This window comes from Microplitis mediator, chromosome 9 (assembly GCF_029852145.1).
Source record: "Microplitis mediator isolate UGA2020A chromosome 9, iyMicMedi2.1, whole genome shotgun sequence".
NCBI classification, from domain to species: Eukaryota; Metazoa; Arthropoda; class Insecta; order Hymenoptera; family Braconidae; genus Microplitis; species Microplitis mediator.
The window spans coordinates 15,444,100-15,462,617 of NC_079977.1; the positions used below are offsets into that span (position 1 = coordinate 15,444,100).

Sequence of the window (18,518 nt, forward strand, 5' to 3'; positions counted from 1 at the left end):
ACGTTTTGTAAAGCTCGCATTGTTAAAGACTAATACAAATATATACCTATATACTTGTATTGTTTAATTATAAAACACATTTCAAAAAACGCTGAAGACTATGTCTTATTTTTGTATAAATCCTTTGTTGCCTCCTGTAATATTTATGAAACAGAAAAAGCAGTTAACTTGAATCAAGAAAAATCATCTTGATTCAAGAAATTTTATTTTGATCGATTTGGAAAATTCAAATTTACTTGCACCAAATAAACAATTATCTTGAAATTTTTATCTTGGATCAAAATTATTTCTTTCAGGTCAACATATTTTTACGTTTAAATCAAAAAATTATTACTTGTTTCAGGAGTTTATATTTCTTAAAGTAAGAGATATTTTTTTGTTTGAAGAAAATAAAATTTCTCGGAACAAGTACCATATATTTTCTACGCAAGTATTTTTGTATTCTCCGACCAAGAAAACAAAAGTTGCTGAAACCAAGAGAAAAATTTTCTTGGGACAAAAGATCGATACGGAGAAGGGGAAAGTAACCAGTGCTAGGCAGCAGCAGCGGGAGTAGTTCGGTGCTCGCCACGAGATCGCGCCCAGCTATTTGTAGTGTCCCTGGTAAGATAGAAATTTTAGTATATTCAAAATTTGAACACGATGATGTTCGGGTACTCCTCCATCATTGCATAGAGTGACAAGTATCTTTTTGGATTGTATTATAGTATATTCTATAATACATCATGACATTAATATTTAATATTAATGGTTACTTGAGTAATTTTTCACCAAATAAGAAAATAAATCACTACGTGTCAGATAAAAAAAAAGAAAAAGAATCAACACGTCAACCTTTCGGAGAGAGAATACATTTACGACTGAGAAAATTTTTCGTTTTTATTCAACTATTGGAGCAAGAAATTTTTTTTCTTGTGACAAGAAAAAGTTTCTTGGCCCAAGTAAACTTTTTTTCGTTCAAAACGTTGATTTTTTCGAGTAAAATGACTTATTTTCTTTAGCCAAGAATTTTTTTCCTTAGACCAAGAAATTTTCAATTTAGCTAGAATTTACTGTCTTGAACCAAAAAAGAGTTTTTGAATCAAGTATTTCATTTTTATTGAATTAAGAAAAAAAATTCGGAACTCAATATTTTTTTGAACCAAGTTAACTGTTTTTTCTGTGCATGAAATTGAGTAAAGTAATAGAGTTTATTTTCCTAAGCCTTAAGAACACAACAATTTTAATAAAATAATATTGTTTATATTGACAATATTAGTTACAAATAGTCATAGAAAGATGAATTATAAATAAATAAAAAATACCTTCATTTCAGTCTGTTTTTTTCTTAATTTTTTTATTATTTGCTTAAAATTTGAATATGTAAACATCATTCAAAAATTGTGAATTTTTTCAAGTATTGTCTCCAGCATGTTTTAGAACGACTATTAAGTATCAATATTAAAGCTTCTCGGATAATATACATGTTACATATATAGACATATAGTAAGAGAATGAGAGAGAAAGAGAGAATAAAAGAGCTAGAGTAGTGGCGAAGGCTAAAATGTTTTAAAATAGATAAATATTTATACCGAAATCGTGAGTTTGAGTTATCCCTAAGGCATTTCCTTTTATGATCAAAATCGTATTGGAATAGGTCAGTCATGTATATATATTTACTATGATGTAAGACGAAGAGCCTAAAGTGTAATAAATAATGCCGAGACCAACACGAAACTATTAATTCAATTCCGCCTCGATAATATTGACATCAAAAAATATCTCAGTCTACTCGACAACTGCATATAAATGTTTTATGAGTAATGCTTATATGTATTGTCTATAAAAGCCTCAAGCAATGCTAATGTTGTCTGAATCGATAGATCTAGTTCATAAAAAATTGTTATTTTGTGCCAATACAGTGTATGTAATGTTTTCAGTACTGATTATATACTTAGCATTATTAGAAATATAAGAATTGAACACAATGAATTTAAAATAAAGATAAATGAGAAGTAGGGTCAAAATGTTACTTTTTTTTTTTTTTTTAGTCGAGTTGACAATTGTACATAATAAACGAGGGTCATAACGACGAACAGTTTTGCTACCAAACATTATAGAATATGTTTGGTGATAAATATTTTTGCTTAAACTATACAATAGAAAAAAAAATAATCTTATGTAACTCTCAAAAAATTGGACGTTATTTTTGACGCCAAAAATTTATAGGAAAATTACTATAGCAATAGAAGCATTAGAAAAAAGCATTACTCTCTAAACATGAATTAGTGATTTTTCACTAATTCCAAGTGAATATTCACTTTTTGTCAATGCTACAATCGTACCACGCAGAATTAGTGACTATTCACTAAATGAATATGTGAATATTAGAATTCACTAAATGAATATGTGAATATTAGAATTCACTAAATGAATATGTGAATATTAGAATTCACTAATCTGATAAGTGAATATTAGAATTCACTGATTTGAAAAGAGAATATTTGAATTCACTGATTCAATAAGTGAATATAAGAATCCACTGATTTTATAAGTGAATGTCAAGTTTCAAAGTAGAAAAATCAAACCACTAATTCAGTAAGTTAAATTTACTGAACATAAAGTATGACTATTGCACTGATTTAAGTAGTGTAAAGTACTATTTGGATTAGTAAAACTAACTCGTTAAATTAGTACGATGGCATAAAAATATTAGTGATAAAAATATAATAAAAAAAAACTATATAATTCGAATGACCGAATCGTATTGAATCTGACAAATAATAATTGCTATCTGTCATAAAGTAATATAAGATATACTATATTACTACCAAAAACGGTACTTATTACTCTGTCAAATGACAGAGAAGTACTTGTGTCAGAATTGCTTCCAATTCGCAATATAACACTTCTAAAATAAGTTTCTTACCAGGGACACTACAAGTGGTAGGCGCGATCTCGTGGCAAGGACCGAACTACTCCCGCTGCTGCTGCCTAGCACCGGTGACTTTCCTCTCCTCTATATGATTCTTTTCTCTCTAAAAGTTATTCTTATGGTTTCAAAACGATTCATTTTCATTTGCACTTAAAAAAAAAGGCCATTCGGCAGCCAAAATGGAAGGTAGATTTTCCAATTAATCTATATAAAAAGTTTCATACATACATATCTTGTGATACATGTTAGTGTATAGTCATGATATGAAATTAGGTTCGTTTTCTAAGAGTTAGAGTAAAAAAAGACAACGACTATTTTCGATAGAGAACTTCAGATAGTTGATTTGACAAAACATTATATAGGTAATGTACTAAACTAACCTTCACGTAAACAAAGTATAGAAATTTTAATTAGTATGAGATCATAATTGTAATTACTATTACGACGGCAAGATCAGTTATAATTATAGGACGTACTGGTACGATTGAAACAGCATAAATAATAAAAAAAATACTTTTAAAATATAAAATAGCAGTGAAATTTACAGGTTATTTTGTTCACACTATAATACAACTGACAAAATTGTATTATAATGGGAAATGCATAAGTTATGTGAAATGAAAACCATATTTTCAACATTTTTTGATTCCATTAAAATTTTTAAGGCTATCAAATTATTGGAAGAAATGGTCAAAACATTAAGTTGAAGGTCTTTAATTAAAGCTTATTAGAAAAGCTTTTAAATACTTTTTACTGGAATTGTCTATCAGTTTTAGTTTTAATGTTATATGAACTTCAACAGTGAATAAAAACTGATTTTTTCGAAAACTCGTGGAAATTTCAAACAGCCATAACTTCACAACTATTTGAACGATTCAGCTCATCTTTGAACTTGATCAAGATAATCGCCTATAGAATAAGTGTGGAAAATTTCATTAAGATCCGATAAGAACTGTAGGTGCTATCGTAATGACAAGACCAGCTATAATCATACGTCGTAGAGGTACATTTGATACATCATAAGTAATAAAAGAAATACTTTTAAAATATAAAATAGCTGTGAAATTTACAGGTTATTTTGTGCACAATAAAATACAACTGACGAAATTTGATTATAATGGGAAATGCATAAATGATGTTGAATGAAAACCATATTTTCAACATTTTTTGATTCCATTAAAATTTTCAAGGCTATCAAATTATTTGAAGAAATGGTCAAAACATCAAGTTTAAGGTCATAAATTAAAGCTTATTAGACAAGCTTTCAAATACTTTTTACGGAGATTATCTATGAGTTTTAGTTTTAAAGTTATATGAACTTGAAAGTGGATAAAATTTTTTTCTTTGAAAAATCGTCGGAATTTGAAACAGCCATATCTTCTAAACTAATCGAACGATTTAGCCCATCTTCGAACTTGACCGTGGTAATCGCCCATAGAATGAGTGTAAAAAATTTCATTAGGATCCGATAAGGATTCTAGGCGCAATCGTGTTCTTAAAACTTGGTTCTATTACATATATATATATATATATATACATACATACATATATAAATTTTTCAACGAATGGTATTTTCGAACTCTACTCAACTAATTATGATAGGTTGTGACAAAATTCCTTGAAAAATCGACCATGAGGACAAATCCAATATCTAGATTTTTAAAAAAATCTACCTAAAAAATGATGTCGATTAAGTCGATTCAAAAGTATTTAAAACGATTAAAAATTTTTTTTTTTAAATGTTTTGAATCGAATTGAATTGTTTCTTTTAATCAGGGGTGACATCAATATTAATAGTGGAATTTGACTAGTGAAATAGTGAAATTCACAAATTAAAAAGTGCATAACAGCTTCACTTGTGGAAGTAATGAAAATGTCGCTAGATCATTAGTGAAAATCATTAATGTGACTAGTGAAATTGTAAAATTCACAAATTAAGAAGTGCATAATAGCTTCACTTGTGGAAATTATGAAAATATCGCTAGATCATTAGTGAAAATTATTAATTTGCTAGTGACAATTATAGATCTAAATTTATTAGTGAAGATTCACTAATTTATTGGTGAGATACACTGATTATGAAGTGAATACTGCTTCACTAACGTAATTAATGAAATTTTAACTAATTTATGTTTAGAGAGTATGTCCTCGCTGATAAAAATATATGAAAAAATAATTCTCAATGAATTAAAACCACCGCTAATAAAAATATTGATGTTTTCTTGTTGGTCAATGTAGATGGACTTAAGGGTTATTCACACCATAAACTTGATTTTTTGGAAATACCCAAAAAGACGTATCCTCTACTTTTTTTTCCTCTTTCGATCGCCGTTTGTTTCGTTAAAATCCATTGTATAGTTTTTTAAAAATAAAAGTTTTGTGAATTTCAACCCTTCTAACTTTTGTTCTGTTTATTTTTTATTATAACACCAATGGCACTTTTCATTATTTATCACCCCAAAAATAATGACATTGGTCTCATTCGATTATTCAAACTGCAAGTATGCAAAACTTAAAAACACCCCTTTGGAGCCTAAACTTTGAGGGGTATTTTCACCCTCTAGATATGTTTTTTCACAGCTAAAAAAAATATGTGTCCCTTAAATTTCGACGGAGGATAACATATCTCAGTCTCATTGAAATCAGAGAGGGACACTTAGGATACCTTCCTTGTGGGTAACAACGAAATAGAATCATGTTAATTTTGTAAAATTAATTACAATTTATATATTGGAATAAATTAGCGTTAACAATAATAAAAACAGTTTTTTTTACTAAATTTGTCCGAAATTTCATAAGCATTCCAATTATATGTATAATTATATTACAAAAAAAAATTTACAGGACGATCGATACTCTAAAGTTGTTGTTGTACAATACTTCCACACATCATAAAGGAACCAATATCTAACAGCTTTGAATTGTTATTTCTCGGGACTAAGCAAGTGATGAACTTCTCATTATAAAAGATATGGCTAATGTATGAAGCTGTTTTGTCGAACATCGGACCGGCTATTTACAGAATAAGAATATATACAATTTATGTAATAATAATAATAATACACATAGAAATAAATATATGGAAAGCCACACGTGCGTAACATAAATTAGAGGTTTACTATTTTAAGTGACAGTTATCCAATTTCATGATAGACTTCACTTTTGATTATTACCAAATTAGTGACTAATACGCTGGATTTCATTAACTGCCTTTCCATGAATATTTTTTATGATCTCAACCAATAAATAAATTATAGAAATACTTTTATTCTACTGTTTATTGCACCACCTTTACAATAGATTTTCTATTCATTGAGTACTTCTATATTATTTTACTTTTTTTTCTTGTTAACGACTAAAATTTTATTTTCGCTCCAAACGGTTTATAAAATATTAAAATGGTACTGTAGTTTTATAATGATACACTAATCAACAGGCGTATAGGTATTGTTATGCCAAATAAGTAATTACGTTTATTAATAGTCCCACCCAACTGGAGAATGTAAAACGAGCTGAGTCGAGCTCTCTAAGCAAATGCCAATATAAAACTTTTGCATGGTTAAAACGATTGATTTATATGAGACAGATATACGGAACCCACTTTCCTAACCGATATTAACGATTGAAGTTCCTGAAGTGATTTTTTTTTTTTAGTTTTTCACGTTTTTTCACTAGCCAAATGCCTGTTGGGTAGTAGAAACAGTCAATGATTGGTAATAATATGAAATAGCTTGACATATTTTTGCGAATTGAAGTGATTAATTTAAAATAGAAGTTCATTGTACTATCATGTTTGAGGCAGAAGATTTAGTTTTGAGTGATTCGAAGCAAACGATGAAATAAATATTATACTACGAAATTGACACACGGACTATGTATTTTTACTCAATTAACTTAATATCATAGTCTTGTTAAATTGTTTTCTTTTACTAACGCAATTAATATGAATTTACTAGGATTTGTCTAGATATCTAATCATCTTTTATAATAAATAATAAATATTCTTGGCTAACATTAAATAAAAGAGACCACTTAAAACTTAATAAACAAATTGATTTTATGCGATGTATTCGAAAGCAACTTTCAGTAATTACTTATCCAAACCATGAAAAAACTTAACAATTAATAATCAATTTAACAAGTTGCCTTCGACAAATTATGAAAATTTTTCTTTCATTATATCTACACCACTAGTTTAAACAAGGTCTTATTTGATTAACATAAAATTCTTTTTTAATTTATACGTTAAAAAATTGATGAACTTTTTAACATCTTTAAAATTACATGCAGCATTTAAAGTTTCTGTAAGATATACAAACAATTAAAAAAGAATAATCTTTCAATATTTTATCTCACTCTAATCGTATATTAGCGCATTGACCGGAAGGTGTTTTTGACAATGAGTGTGATTGGTTCACGAGCCGTTAGGCGAGTGTTGCCAACACACGAGTGTCGGAAGCCCTTCCTACTCAATCCTTTACCATAGTTTTTGCATCGAATCGTAATAAAGAAGGTCTTTTATTGATAAAAAAGGACACTACATTAAATTTAATTTTTTAATTAACCTAAAATAATATCCAATCTTATTAATATAACATTAATTCCTGTATCATTTCTGATGCAAAAGATTATTGAATAATAATAGTAACAATAAAATATGATTTAATCGATCTTTATAATAATGTAAAATTTTTTTTTTGTTTTCAATACATAGATACTCAGCAAAAATAACTAGAGTTTCGAGTCAAGCTTCATATAGTGAACTGTACATTATAATTGAATACAGTTAGATGATTTTATATAGTCTGGGACTTTCTGTTGTCCTAACTCGAGACGGCTGTTGATTGAGTTTTCTGTTGGATCGTTTAGTGACTAATAAATAGTATATTAATATATATATATATATATATAAAAAGTGTAGAGTTTTTCATATTTTTCACTAACAATGTGGACTTTCTTTGCGATATTTATTCTTTGTAGTGTCATTTTTAACCAATCAGAGACGTGCTTTCTTACCATGAGTTGCAAAAAGAATTTTATACTACAAACTAATAATGTAAAAATTTTAGAAAACACTGATGACAGAAGATAATGCCGTGACAAGATACGCATTTGAATATGGATCAAGTCGATAAAAATGAATGTAAATATGAACGGTTGATTTTAAATGATTATTTTAACAATGACTTTTATGTTCATGTAGAAATATGTTAAATTTTACGTGATTAGAAAGAAATTGCTTTATGGGCCATCTTACTCAACGTTGAACTGATTATTTCGTTACTCCTATATACTTCTTTGTCGTCTTTTCTATCTTTTTATAAGCATTCTTCTATAGATAACTTCAAGAACTTTGAAAATTACTTGTTAGCAACAATATCATTTATTTCAATGCCATTGTTGACAGGTTTAAAAATTATTTGACGTTTAACTTTTTGCGATGCTTATTGAAAATTGAAAAAAAAAAAAAATCAAATGGTTGCTTAAATCGTATTTTTGACAATTCAGAAGATGTTTAGTTTTTAAATCTTCAAAAACTTTTATGACTATTTTTCGATATCAATGTTTGTGCTTACATTCGTTATTGTTAAAAGATTAAAGTACACAAGTTAAATTTAACATAATGAATTTGATTTTGCATTCAAGTATATTTGCAATCGAAATAGTTTGTTGGCCATCAACTTTCCTGAAAATTTCAGATCAATTGATCAAGTAGTATCGAAAACATATGCGAATTATGAAAAAAAATTTTTTTTTTTTTAGTTTTTTATTGATGTCTCAAAAACGACGAACGATCGACTTCAAAATAGTTATTTGCGAATATCTTTGAAATAACTTAACTAAACAATTAAAAAATCTGATCAGCTCTAGAACTCAATAAAACACCTCGATTGCCGCCTCAACCATCAAACTCAGTTAATTCGTTCGCGAGATATCGTGGGAGAAAGTAATACTAAAAAATAGTTTTTTTCGAAAACAATGGCATACAAAAGTATTTTCGAGCTCGAAGAGTTTGAAAATGTATACACAACAATGTTTTTGAGCTCAAGGAGCTCGAAAACAGCGGGAAGTTTTAAATGGTAAAAGAAGGTTTGTCGCGAATATTTCCAAAACGACTGCACAAATAATTTACAAAATTTAATAAGCTCGAAAACTCAATAAAACGCGCTGATTACTCTATTGAACATCAAAATCCGTCGATTAGTTTCAAAAATATTAACGATGAAGAGTTGAAAAAATAACATTTTATGTCATGTTCCCCGTTTGAAAAGCTCATAAGAAAACAATGCTATCCAAAAGTATTTTCGAGCTCGAAAATGTATCCACAACAATGTTTTGGAGCTCAAGGAACTCGAAAACAGCGGGAAGTTTTGGGGCTGGCCCGCAGGGCCAACTGATGCCCAAATTTTTTATTATACTGTCATTATAAAAACAATAAAAAAACAGATCGATAGAAATTGATACACTAGAAAGTAAAAATAAAATTAACCACTACAACATTTATAATACTAAGCAATAATTTTTATAAAATACAGCTCATTTAAAAAAAAAAATATAATTTTAATTTTTGTTATTTTAGACCACAAGTATTACAAGTGCAGATTACACCAATTATAAAAGTAGGGACTTCTTTCAAGTTTGGTAGACTAGCATAATAAAATTTGTTGTACTTTCTATTATTATTTCATGTATTGTGAGTCTCATTTTTCTCCGTGCATAGAAACGCGACAATATAGTCATAATACATAAATAAGTTCTTTGAAGTTGATTTTCATTATCATTTTTATTAGTAAATTGTTGTACTTTCATCTTTAATAGTATATATTAGTTAGAGAAAAATGTAAATAATAAAAAAACTTATTCAATAATTAGCAAACAATTCCGAAAAAATTAATATAGAAAAATGAAATCTGAGGACATAAAGTATGATTTCTAAATAATTAATGAAGTGAATAAATGTAGAATATTGTTATTTTAATAAAAAAATTATTGATTTCTCCGTAATGAGATTTTTTGAAATACAACAAGACTCCAAGTTTAATTTTTATATCTTGTAGAAAACGACAACAATAGTTGATAATCATCATATATACTGTCACGTGCGCGCAGGTCATTACTTCTTCATTGGAGCGTGTTAAAGTCGTTAGAATAATTTTACAACGTGTTGCAGGAAACACTTGTGTCATGTATATAAGAGAGAGACTATTGAGAAAATACAATCGATTTAAATTGTTGAAAGCTAAAGGAAAAAAGTAATTTTTGAACCAATTGTACAACTGCAGTAGTCAGATCAACAATATAAGTACAGTATTTTTTCGTGAGTGCCCCGAGAAAGTTGCGTTGTATTTGATAATTAAGAATAGAAATGAAAGGAAGTACAGTAAGAAGAAAGATAAAGCCTGAAGCAGAATTATCATGGTATATGCCGTAATTGGCATGGAAGAATGTGCCGACGTTGATTATTATAACAGTCAGAGAACAAAAAATTGTATGATAGAGAAAATTCACTTTAAATAACCCTGGATGCACATAAGATATGTGTTAATATTTTTATAACTTCTAATATTATTACTATTTTTATGTTTGTGTCAATTTCATAGGCTTCATATCAATTAATTCTTTTGTGATTAGATTAGAGATAATTCAAGTTAATTAAACGATTAATTAACCTTTAGATCGTTCACGCGGAACTAGTACAAGATCAATCGACCTTCGCAGTAAATCGCTTGCTGTACTGCATGCATATGCTCAACTTTCTTTTAATTCAATATCGATTTCAGCTGGTCAACTACTAAGCCTGACGTGAAATATATTCATTGCAGATAGAACATCATTTTAATAGAAGATAACGGAGAGATATTAATTATCGATGTACTGTGAGAAATTTGACAGGTTTTGTATAAAAAAAAAAAAAAAAAAAAAAAAAAACTCAAAACCAATGTAAAGAGAAATAGCGTAATTAAGCACTAAAGAATTATAAATGGTACAAGAAATTAATAAATTGTATGTGTGTCAAAAAATTAAAATAACTTTTCATTCGTATTTTTTTAGACTACGGCATACTACAGTGATATATAAAGTACATTCTCAGTATTAAAAATCGTTTAGTATACTTTGAATACCACCATAAGATTATACTATTTATTTTTACATTGTTTTGCATTGCGCATGGTCATATTTTAGTTCTAATGCATGAAAAATAATGCTGTTGTTAAATTGAACACTCTAATATCTTCTACAAAATCTCTAATAAAAAACATAATGAAAGTGAATAAAAAGAACTTAGAAATTCTTATATCAGCTTGAAGTGGTTTCATTATGAACAAAAAGTTTAGTTTCAATCAATTAGTTACATTTGGACGTTTAAGATTTTTCTGTTAGATATAAAAAGCCAGCCGTAAAACCTGTAAAATTTACTAAATTGCTTTCATAAAATTTTGAAATTTGCAAACGAAAAAAAACAACTATAATTAATCCAATAAAAAATTTCGAATGTCAATTATACATCTCATTTCTCCAATAAACTATTTTTCCTCTTTACGTTTGTGTGGATTTCAGTGATTGCAAGTAAGCATGTCACTGGTCGGTACGATAGATCAGTGTCAATGACAGGATTATGGATGCTATACCTGCTATTATAAAGACCATATATTTATAAGCGTCCGGGTCGTGTGCTCATGGCCTCATCGTATAAAACAACACACTTATAAAAATTATTATCATTCATACAACATTAAAAGTATAAAGAAATAAGGATGAGCTACACCATCATGTAAAAACTGTATAATTGACATAACAGCATGAGTATTAAATTCAATACCTGTGCTATTTCAAGTCGCGTGAGTATTTAAGCCAGGCCTACAGGTTGTTCAAAGACATACACGTGACTCATATAACGCAAGTATTCTACACGAGACACAGAAGACTTTTCCTTGCTATCAATTTAATATACTGTACTACTATCTCTTTCTTGTAGGCACTATTATTATTATCATTAACTTTTATGTGGCCGCGTTATAGAGGAGATCAATATACACGAGTAAGGCCCAAACTAGCACGTGTATATAGTTTCGTGCAATCACGTGTAGCACGTGAGTTAGTCGGTTACTCTTGCACACGTGAATTATTATTATTTTGCGATCAATTTCAACACTATTTGTATAGAGTCGCTTAGGCACATTATTAGTTGCGTGAATAGACTATTACAGCTAGTATATATATATATATATATATATATATATAAATGAATTTCCATTGAAAACATTTTTTCAATGCAGATCGAAATAAAACAATTTTGTTTTGCAGTCAAGTTTAAGATCAATTACATTTTTTTAAATTTCGTTGTTAAATAAGTGCGTGTATTACAATTCATTTAATTAAATATCTGTTAAAATTTTTTTTGTGTACCTTAGGATGTAAATATTCAATTGTATAGATTTATTTCTTGTGTTTACTTTTTATAATTTACAACTTAACAAAGATGATTTTTTGTTACAATGTTTACGAATATAAAGGTAATTAACACCACTAATTATTTCTATGATCACATAAAAATAAAGGAGTTCGAACTGGAGGGGTATAATTGACGAACAAATTTTTTTCAGCTGAAAAAGGTTTTAAACTCATAAAATTTTACTTTTTCGGAAATAATAATAATATGTTAGAAGAAAAATATTGTTTTTGCCACTGTGCTATTTAATGTTTCTAAAATTTAATTATACATGTTGATCAATACATTGTGGGTTAAAAATTCCCAATCATTTTTCATCTAATAAATCTAATTCAATCATTTTGCAAAGTTTAATTTTATATCTTGTATTGCAATTGATATTTTTTTTTCTTCAAGTGAAAAGTCAAGATATTACTATGGACCACATTTACGTAGCGTTCTATTTTTTCAGAGACAAAGAGATTTTAAATATACGTGCAATAATTCAATTAATAAAAGAACTAAAATTAACTAAGGAACTTTGATGATTAATTGATGCAATAATAGAATGTAATTAAAAAAATTTTTCTTCCGACATAATAAAGGTATTATACTCATGTATTATATTATAAAATATTTTTTGTTTAACAATCATACAAAATGTACTTTTCTTTTCTGTTGTTATTTTATGATTTACATGAAATCATGCGGATTGTTTAATATTTGCGATGGGTCTTTTGTTTTCAAGTGAGATAATTCGAATTTGATTAAAAGTAACGGTATAATGTGTTTAAAACTCTAAAATGATGGTATAACACATAATATTTGTTCTATCACTAAACTATCGATGATTATTGACAATGGAGAGTAACTAGTAATAACAAACATTTCGAAGATATAAAACATATTCTAATCAAATAAATAACGAAAGTCACATGAAGTAACAAACAAAATATCTAATGATCAATCAAAAAAACGATTGACACCAAATTGATAGAATTTAATTATAATATTATTTCAAAACTCATAATACAAATAATTTTTTTGTTTTGACCTATCTGACTTCAACTTGATTATCATGAAAAAAGGATATTTCAAGCATGATTTAAGAATCGTTAGTACAATCGCGAATGAAATAAATAATTTATTTCGCTGCGAATAATGAATCAAAAATTATTTAGTGTATTATCATTAATATATCATTTACAAAACTGACTTTCACGTTCATTTAATTCAGTGAATTTAACTTTCCTTTATAACTTATTTCTCATCTAAATTTTTTTAATTAATTCACATGAATTAACACAAATTAAGTCAAGATAAAATATAAAAAAAAAAAAAAAACGCAAAAAGTACTTTCAGTATATAATTTAGATATGCATATACACACTGAACATTGAGAAACAGATAAAAAAGAATTTGCTCTTACTCACTTGATAGAATCACTCGCGATGGGTATCCTGTGGTAGTCCCAAGTACATCGAAGACTGCTAAAGTCAATACTATTAAATAAACTTTCATTATTTCACTCTTGGTATATTCTTCAGAACGATTCGACAACTGTGTCACGTCTTTCGACGCCCTTTTTGTGTTCAGACAAAAATTAAAAATTTTACATGAATCGATTATTAGTCATCCGGAAAAACTTTTTTATTGTTGTCCTTTTTCTTTTTTTATTTACGCAGAAATTCTTTTTTTTTATTAATTCAGAAATTTTTAGGCAATAGTTTAATTTTTTAATATAAGCTTATTTGATATATTATTATTATTTTTTTTTCAGTTACACTAATTTTGAATAAACAAAATAAAAAAAAATTATAAAAAGTAAGATGTTGTCGGAGCTCGTTTTGCTAACGCACCGTGCAGTAGTCTGGAGCGCCACTAGGCGCTTTCACCAGTTTTATATTCCGGTACATGAGAGTAGTACCTCTTCTCTGACAACGTATTCTGTAGAGGTGGGATAGCAATCCTGATGACTCGTGTACAGTATATACAGTAGTAGTAATTGTAAATAGTAGTAGTTTATTGTGTATAATCTGCTGATAACCACACTTTATCTCATTACTTTTTGTAATTTTAATTTATGCACATAAATTATTATAAAGTTTTAAATTTTGAATGAATAAATAAAAAAAAAAAAATAGAAAGAAAACAGATTGTATCAATACTCTCAAGCAACAGTATAACGTCACGCTGGTTGACTAATTCATATAACGAGTTCACACTTAAAGTCCCACCTTGAGAACATCACTCAACACACTTTCAATTGCCTAATATGATTTTTGTGATAACTATTATTATCTTAGTCATAACTTAACGAAAACCGCAATTAATTGTACGATGTTAATAGCTCGTCATCTTTCATCAATACGTAATTAATGTAAAAAGATGAAAAAAGGAAACTGTATAAAGCTACCATAATTCATTTACAAAATGATTATATTTAATAGTTAGAGACGTCACGAACCTGTAGATTCATAAAAAAGAAATTCGGACAAAATCTTTACGAAGCTCATCGATCTTATATGCAGCCAGTGAAGAAGATTTCATATCGGCTGTAGACTCACAATTTCGATGTATTGTTATAAGCCTCGATGGAATAAACTTTTCACGGCTATTCCCGGGAAAAAAAGTTCTTATACGATCATATATAAATCATATAAAAGTGACTCATATAAAATCATACAAAGTTTTATAATGAAATTGGTCTTATAAAAACTTATATGACTTTATAAAATCTTAAATAATCATATAAAATCTTCTATAATCAAATAAAATATTATATCATCATATAAAATCGTATATAATCATATAAAGTTATATATACTTGGGAAAAAATGATTTTACCTAAACATATACACTAATGCAAAAAATTAAAGGAGCAGAACAATTTTATGAATTTTTTAGTGATTTTTGGAAGGCTGTAACTTGCTGAATAATAATCGTGTCGAGATTTTACAAAAAGCATTTTATAGCTTAAAATCTCTAGTTTTGGTGCATTTTTTTTTATTTTTTAAAAGCTCCGGTTATTGCGCAAACATGAGAAATACCACGAGACAAAAAATTAAAAATTTTTTTTTGTTTTCCGAAGAGCCCACGGACCGCGGAAAAATTCTTTTAACTAAACGAATGCATACCTCGTTTAGCAAATTTATTCAGCTTCAATTTGGTTTTTTTCTTAATCTCGTAGGACGATTGGTCGCAGAGATATCAGCCTTCAAACAGAAAATGATCCTTTTGGCTTTAATCATCGATATTTCAGGTACCAATGATCGCACAGAAAGTTAAAGGGCGGGGTTGAAATCTTGAATATAATCCTTGATTATTATAAGAATTTTATAAGATCATATGAGTTTTTATATTATCATATATGATTATATATAAGCATATATGATTATATATAAGCATATGATACTTTACCTGCCATTGTTATGAAGTTATATATAACTTTAAATAAAATCACATCAATTGTTGTAAAATTCTTATAAGATCATATGAATTCTGATAAGAATTTTATAAGATTATGTAAGGTTTCATGTAATCATATATAAACACATGTTTATATATGATTCTATAAAAACTTTTTTCCCGGGTTTATATAAAATCACATCAATTTTTCTAAAATCCTTATAAAACTATATAAATTCTTATAAGAAGGTTATAGGGTTATATACAAAGTTATAGAAACCTTATAAGGTTTTTATAAGATCATATGATTTTTATATGATAATATATAATTATATACAAGCATGTAAAACTTCATCTAGTAATTTTATATAAGTTATACACTTATCCAAAAAATTAAAGGAACGAGAAAATTTTATAAATTTTTTACTGATTTTTGGAAGGCTGTATTTTCGTAAAAAATGATCGTACGAAAAAATAAAAGAAGCAAATTAAAGCTTGAAATCTCTAGTATGAAGATCTTTCAGCAAAATATTTTTTTGAGCCACGGTTTTTGCGGAATCATAAGAAAAAGGTCGAGACAAAATTTTTCTAAATTTTTTGGTTTCGTTTTTTAGGTCTACGGGGCCGGGAAAAATTTTTTCAAAAAAACGAATTCATGGCTTATTTAGGAAATTTATTTAGCTACAATTTGCTTTTTTTTGTTTCTCTGTACGACAATTTGCTGCTGAGATATCAGCCTTCCAATAAATAAGGATCCTTTTGTCTTTGATTATTGATATCTCAGCAAGAAATGGTCACACAGTAATTTAAAGGGCAGTTTAATAAACTTGAATAAATCCCCTACAAGCTCCATTCTTGATTTTTTCAAAAAAAATTTTTTTTTTCATCCTTGACACCCATTTGAAAAACCTTTTAAAAATGGCCATTTTCTGGTTTTTTATTCGACTCATCGCTACTCTGCAAATATTGATAAAAAAAATAATGTTGCCAGGTAATTTTACAGCTTAATATACCCCCAAAAACCCTGGAATTTTTCAGATTGATCCATTGAACCGTTTGTCCGGTCCGATTGCTCAAAGTTTTACAAAACAATTCAAGGAACAAGTTTTGTTCCTTAATTTATGTAATCATTATCAAAATGAAAAAATCAATTTTTTTCGGATTTTCTTCCATTTTTGCGTTAGTTATTCAGTAAATGTAAGGTTAAGAAAAAAAAAATTTTTTTTCCGAAAAACGAAAAAAAAAATAACCCCCCGAATAAAACATAAAAAAAAAAAAATTGGAAAAAATTCTTGTTTGGTCTCGTTTGTTGGAAAATTTTAGTCATATAGTTTTCCATATGGAATTATTGTTTAGTGGAATTTAAATTTAGTGGAAACCTAAACATGCAAACCTCTCAATAAGACAATTTATAGATAAATTGAGAAAAATATAGATAGCCCGAACTGGGAATCGAACCCAGACCAATTCGGTATCGTGCCGAGTGCTCTACCAGTTGAGCTATTCGGCCCTATACTATATTCCGTTCAATGTGATCTATAACTTATTGAGCCACACCGTCCATCGTACAGTAATACACCATTTAAATATAGTGAAAACCATATGGAAACCTTTAGATAGTCATATATGACTATATATTAGGGTGATCTAAAAAATAACAAATTTTTTTTTTTTCTTTCAACCAGGTTCAAAAGTTTCATTTAGATAAAAAAAGACGCCTGTAAAAATTAGAGCTCTTAATATTAACATTAAGAGGTTCCTCATCGCACTTTTCTATTTTCCATAAGAATAACATGGGAAAAAATTTTTTTATGTCTTCTGATTTTTATAAGTAGCTAACGATGCGTCATAGGAATAATTGGCAGGTATATTTTTGTAGGGAATTGAATGCTCTACAAAAAAAGATTTTTATCATTTTTTAAGAAATCTATTTGTTCAAGAGTTATTTGAGGTTGAAGTCGAATTCATGTTAAATTTTGAGATTTTCTACTTTTCCGGCGAAACTATCAGACTTGTTACAAAATATTATCAGACCGTTTTTGTAGACAATTTTATTCTCTAAAAGTTATTTTCAATAAAGATTTTTCGAATTCCGCATTGTTTTCTAGTTATTTTTATTTTAATGTCATGCTCATAAGAAAATAGTCTTCTGATCGATTTTAAGAGCTTGACATTAAAATAAAAATAACTAGAAAACAGCATTATATATAATCAGTCACCTGTTATAAAAAAATTTCTGAAATCTTACTTATTTTCCGTATGAATTCCGATAGAAAAAGGTTTTTAACTTCCTGCTAAGAAAATTGAAAATTTTCAAAAATTCGGGAAGTTATTGGTTTCGGTCTGAGTTGCAAAAACCGAATTTCTATCAGATTTTGACGTTTTGAGATTCTAGGAAGCTATCCTGACTAATTTCACGATGATGTCCAAGTGTATGTATGTGTGTACGTACGTTTGTATGTAAATATTAATAACTCTTGAACGGATAAACCGATTTTGATCTTTAAGGTGTCATACGACGCGGCTTGTTAATATCTTGAAGCTGTTAAAAGTTGAGCTTAATCGGTAAGGTGCGTTCGGAGATATTTCAAAAATGTTTTATTTGGATAACTTTTAATGTGCTCGATGGATTGATTCCAAAATCTAATCAGCTCTAAAACTCTATAAGCCGCGTCGAATGCCACCTCAACCATCAAAATCGGTTCATTCGTTCAAGAGAAACTGTTGACGAAAGAATTCAAAAAAAATTTTTTCCTTGGTTTTTTT

General features: G+C 28.0%; 1 protein-coding gene across 1 annotated transcript in view; it reads right to left on the reverse strand.

Annotated features, from left to right (window-relative positions):
* Positions 1-14,227, reverse strand: part of LOC130674789 (uncharacterized) — a 54,324-nt gene extending 40,097 nt beyond the window's left edge. Inside the window, exon 1 of the mRNA XM_057480205.1 lies at positions 13,778-14,227. Coding sequence (XP_057336188.1) covers positions 13,778-13,865 — 88 coding nt within the window. The 5' untranslated portion in view covers positions 13,866-14,227. The remainder of the gene's footprint in view (positions 1-13,777) is intronic.
* Positions 14,228-18,518: the final 4,291 nt, after the last annotated feature.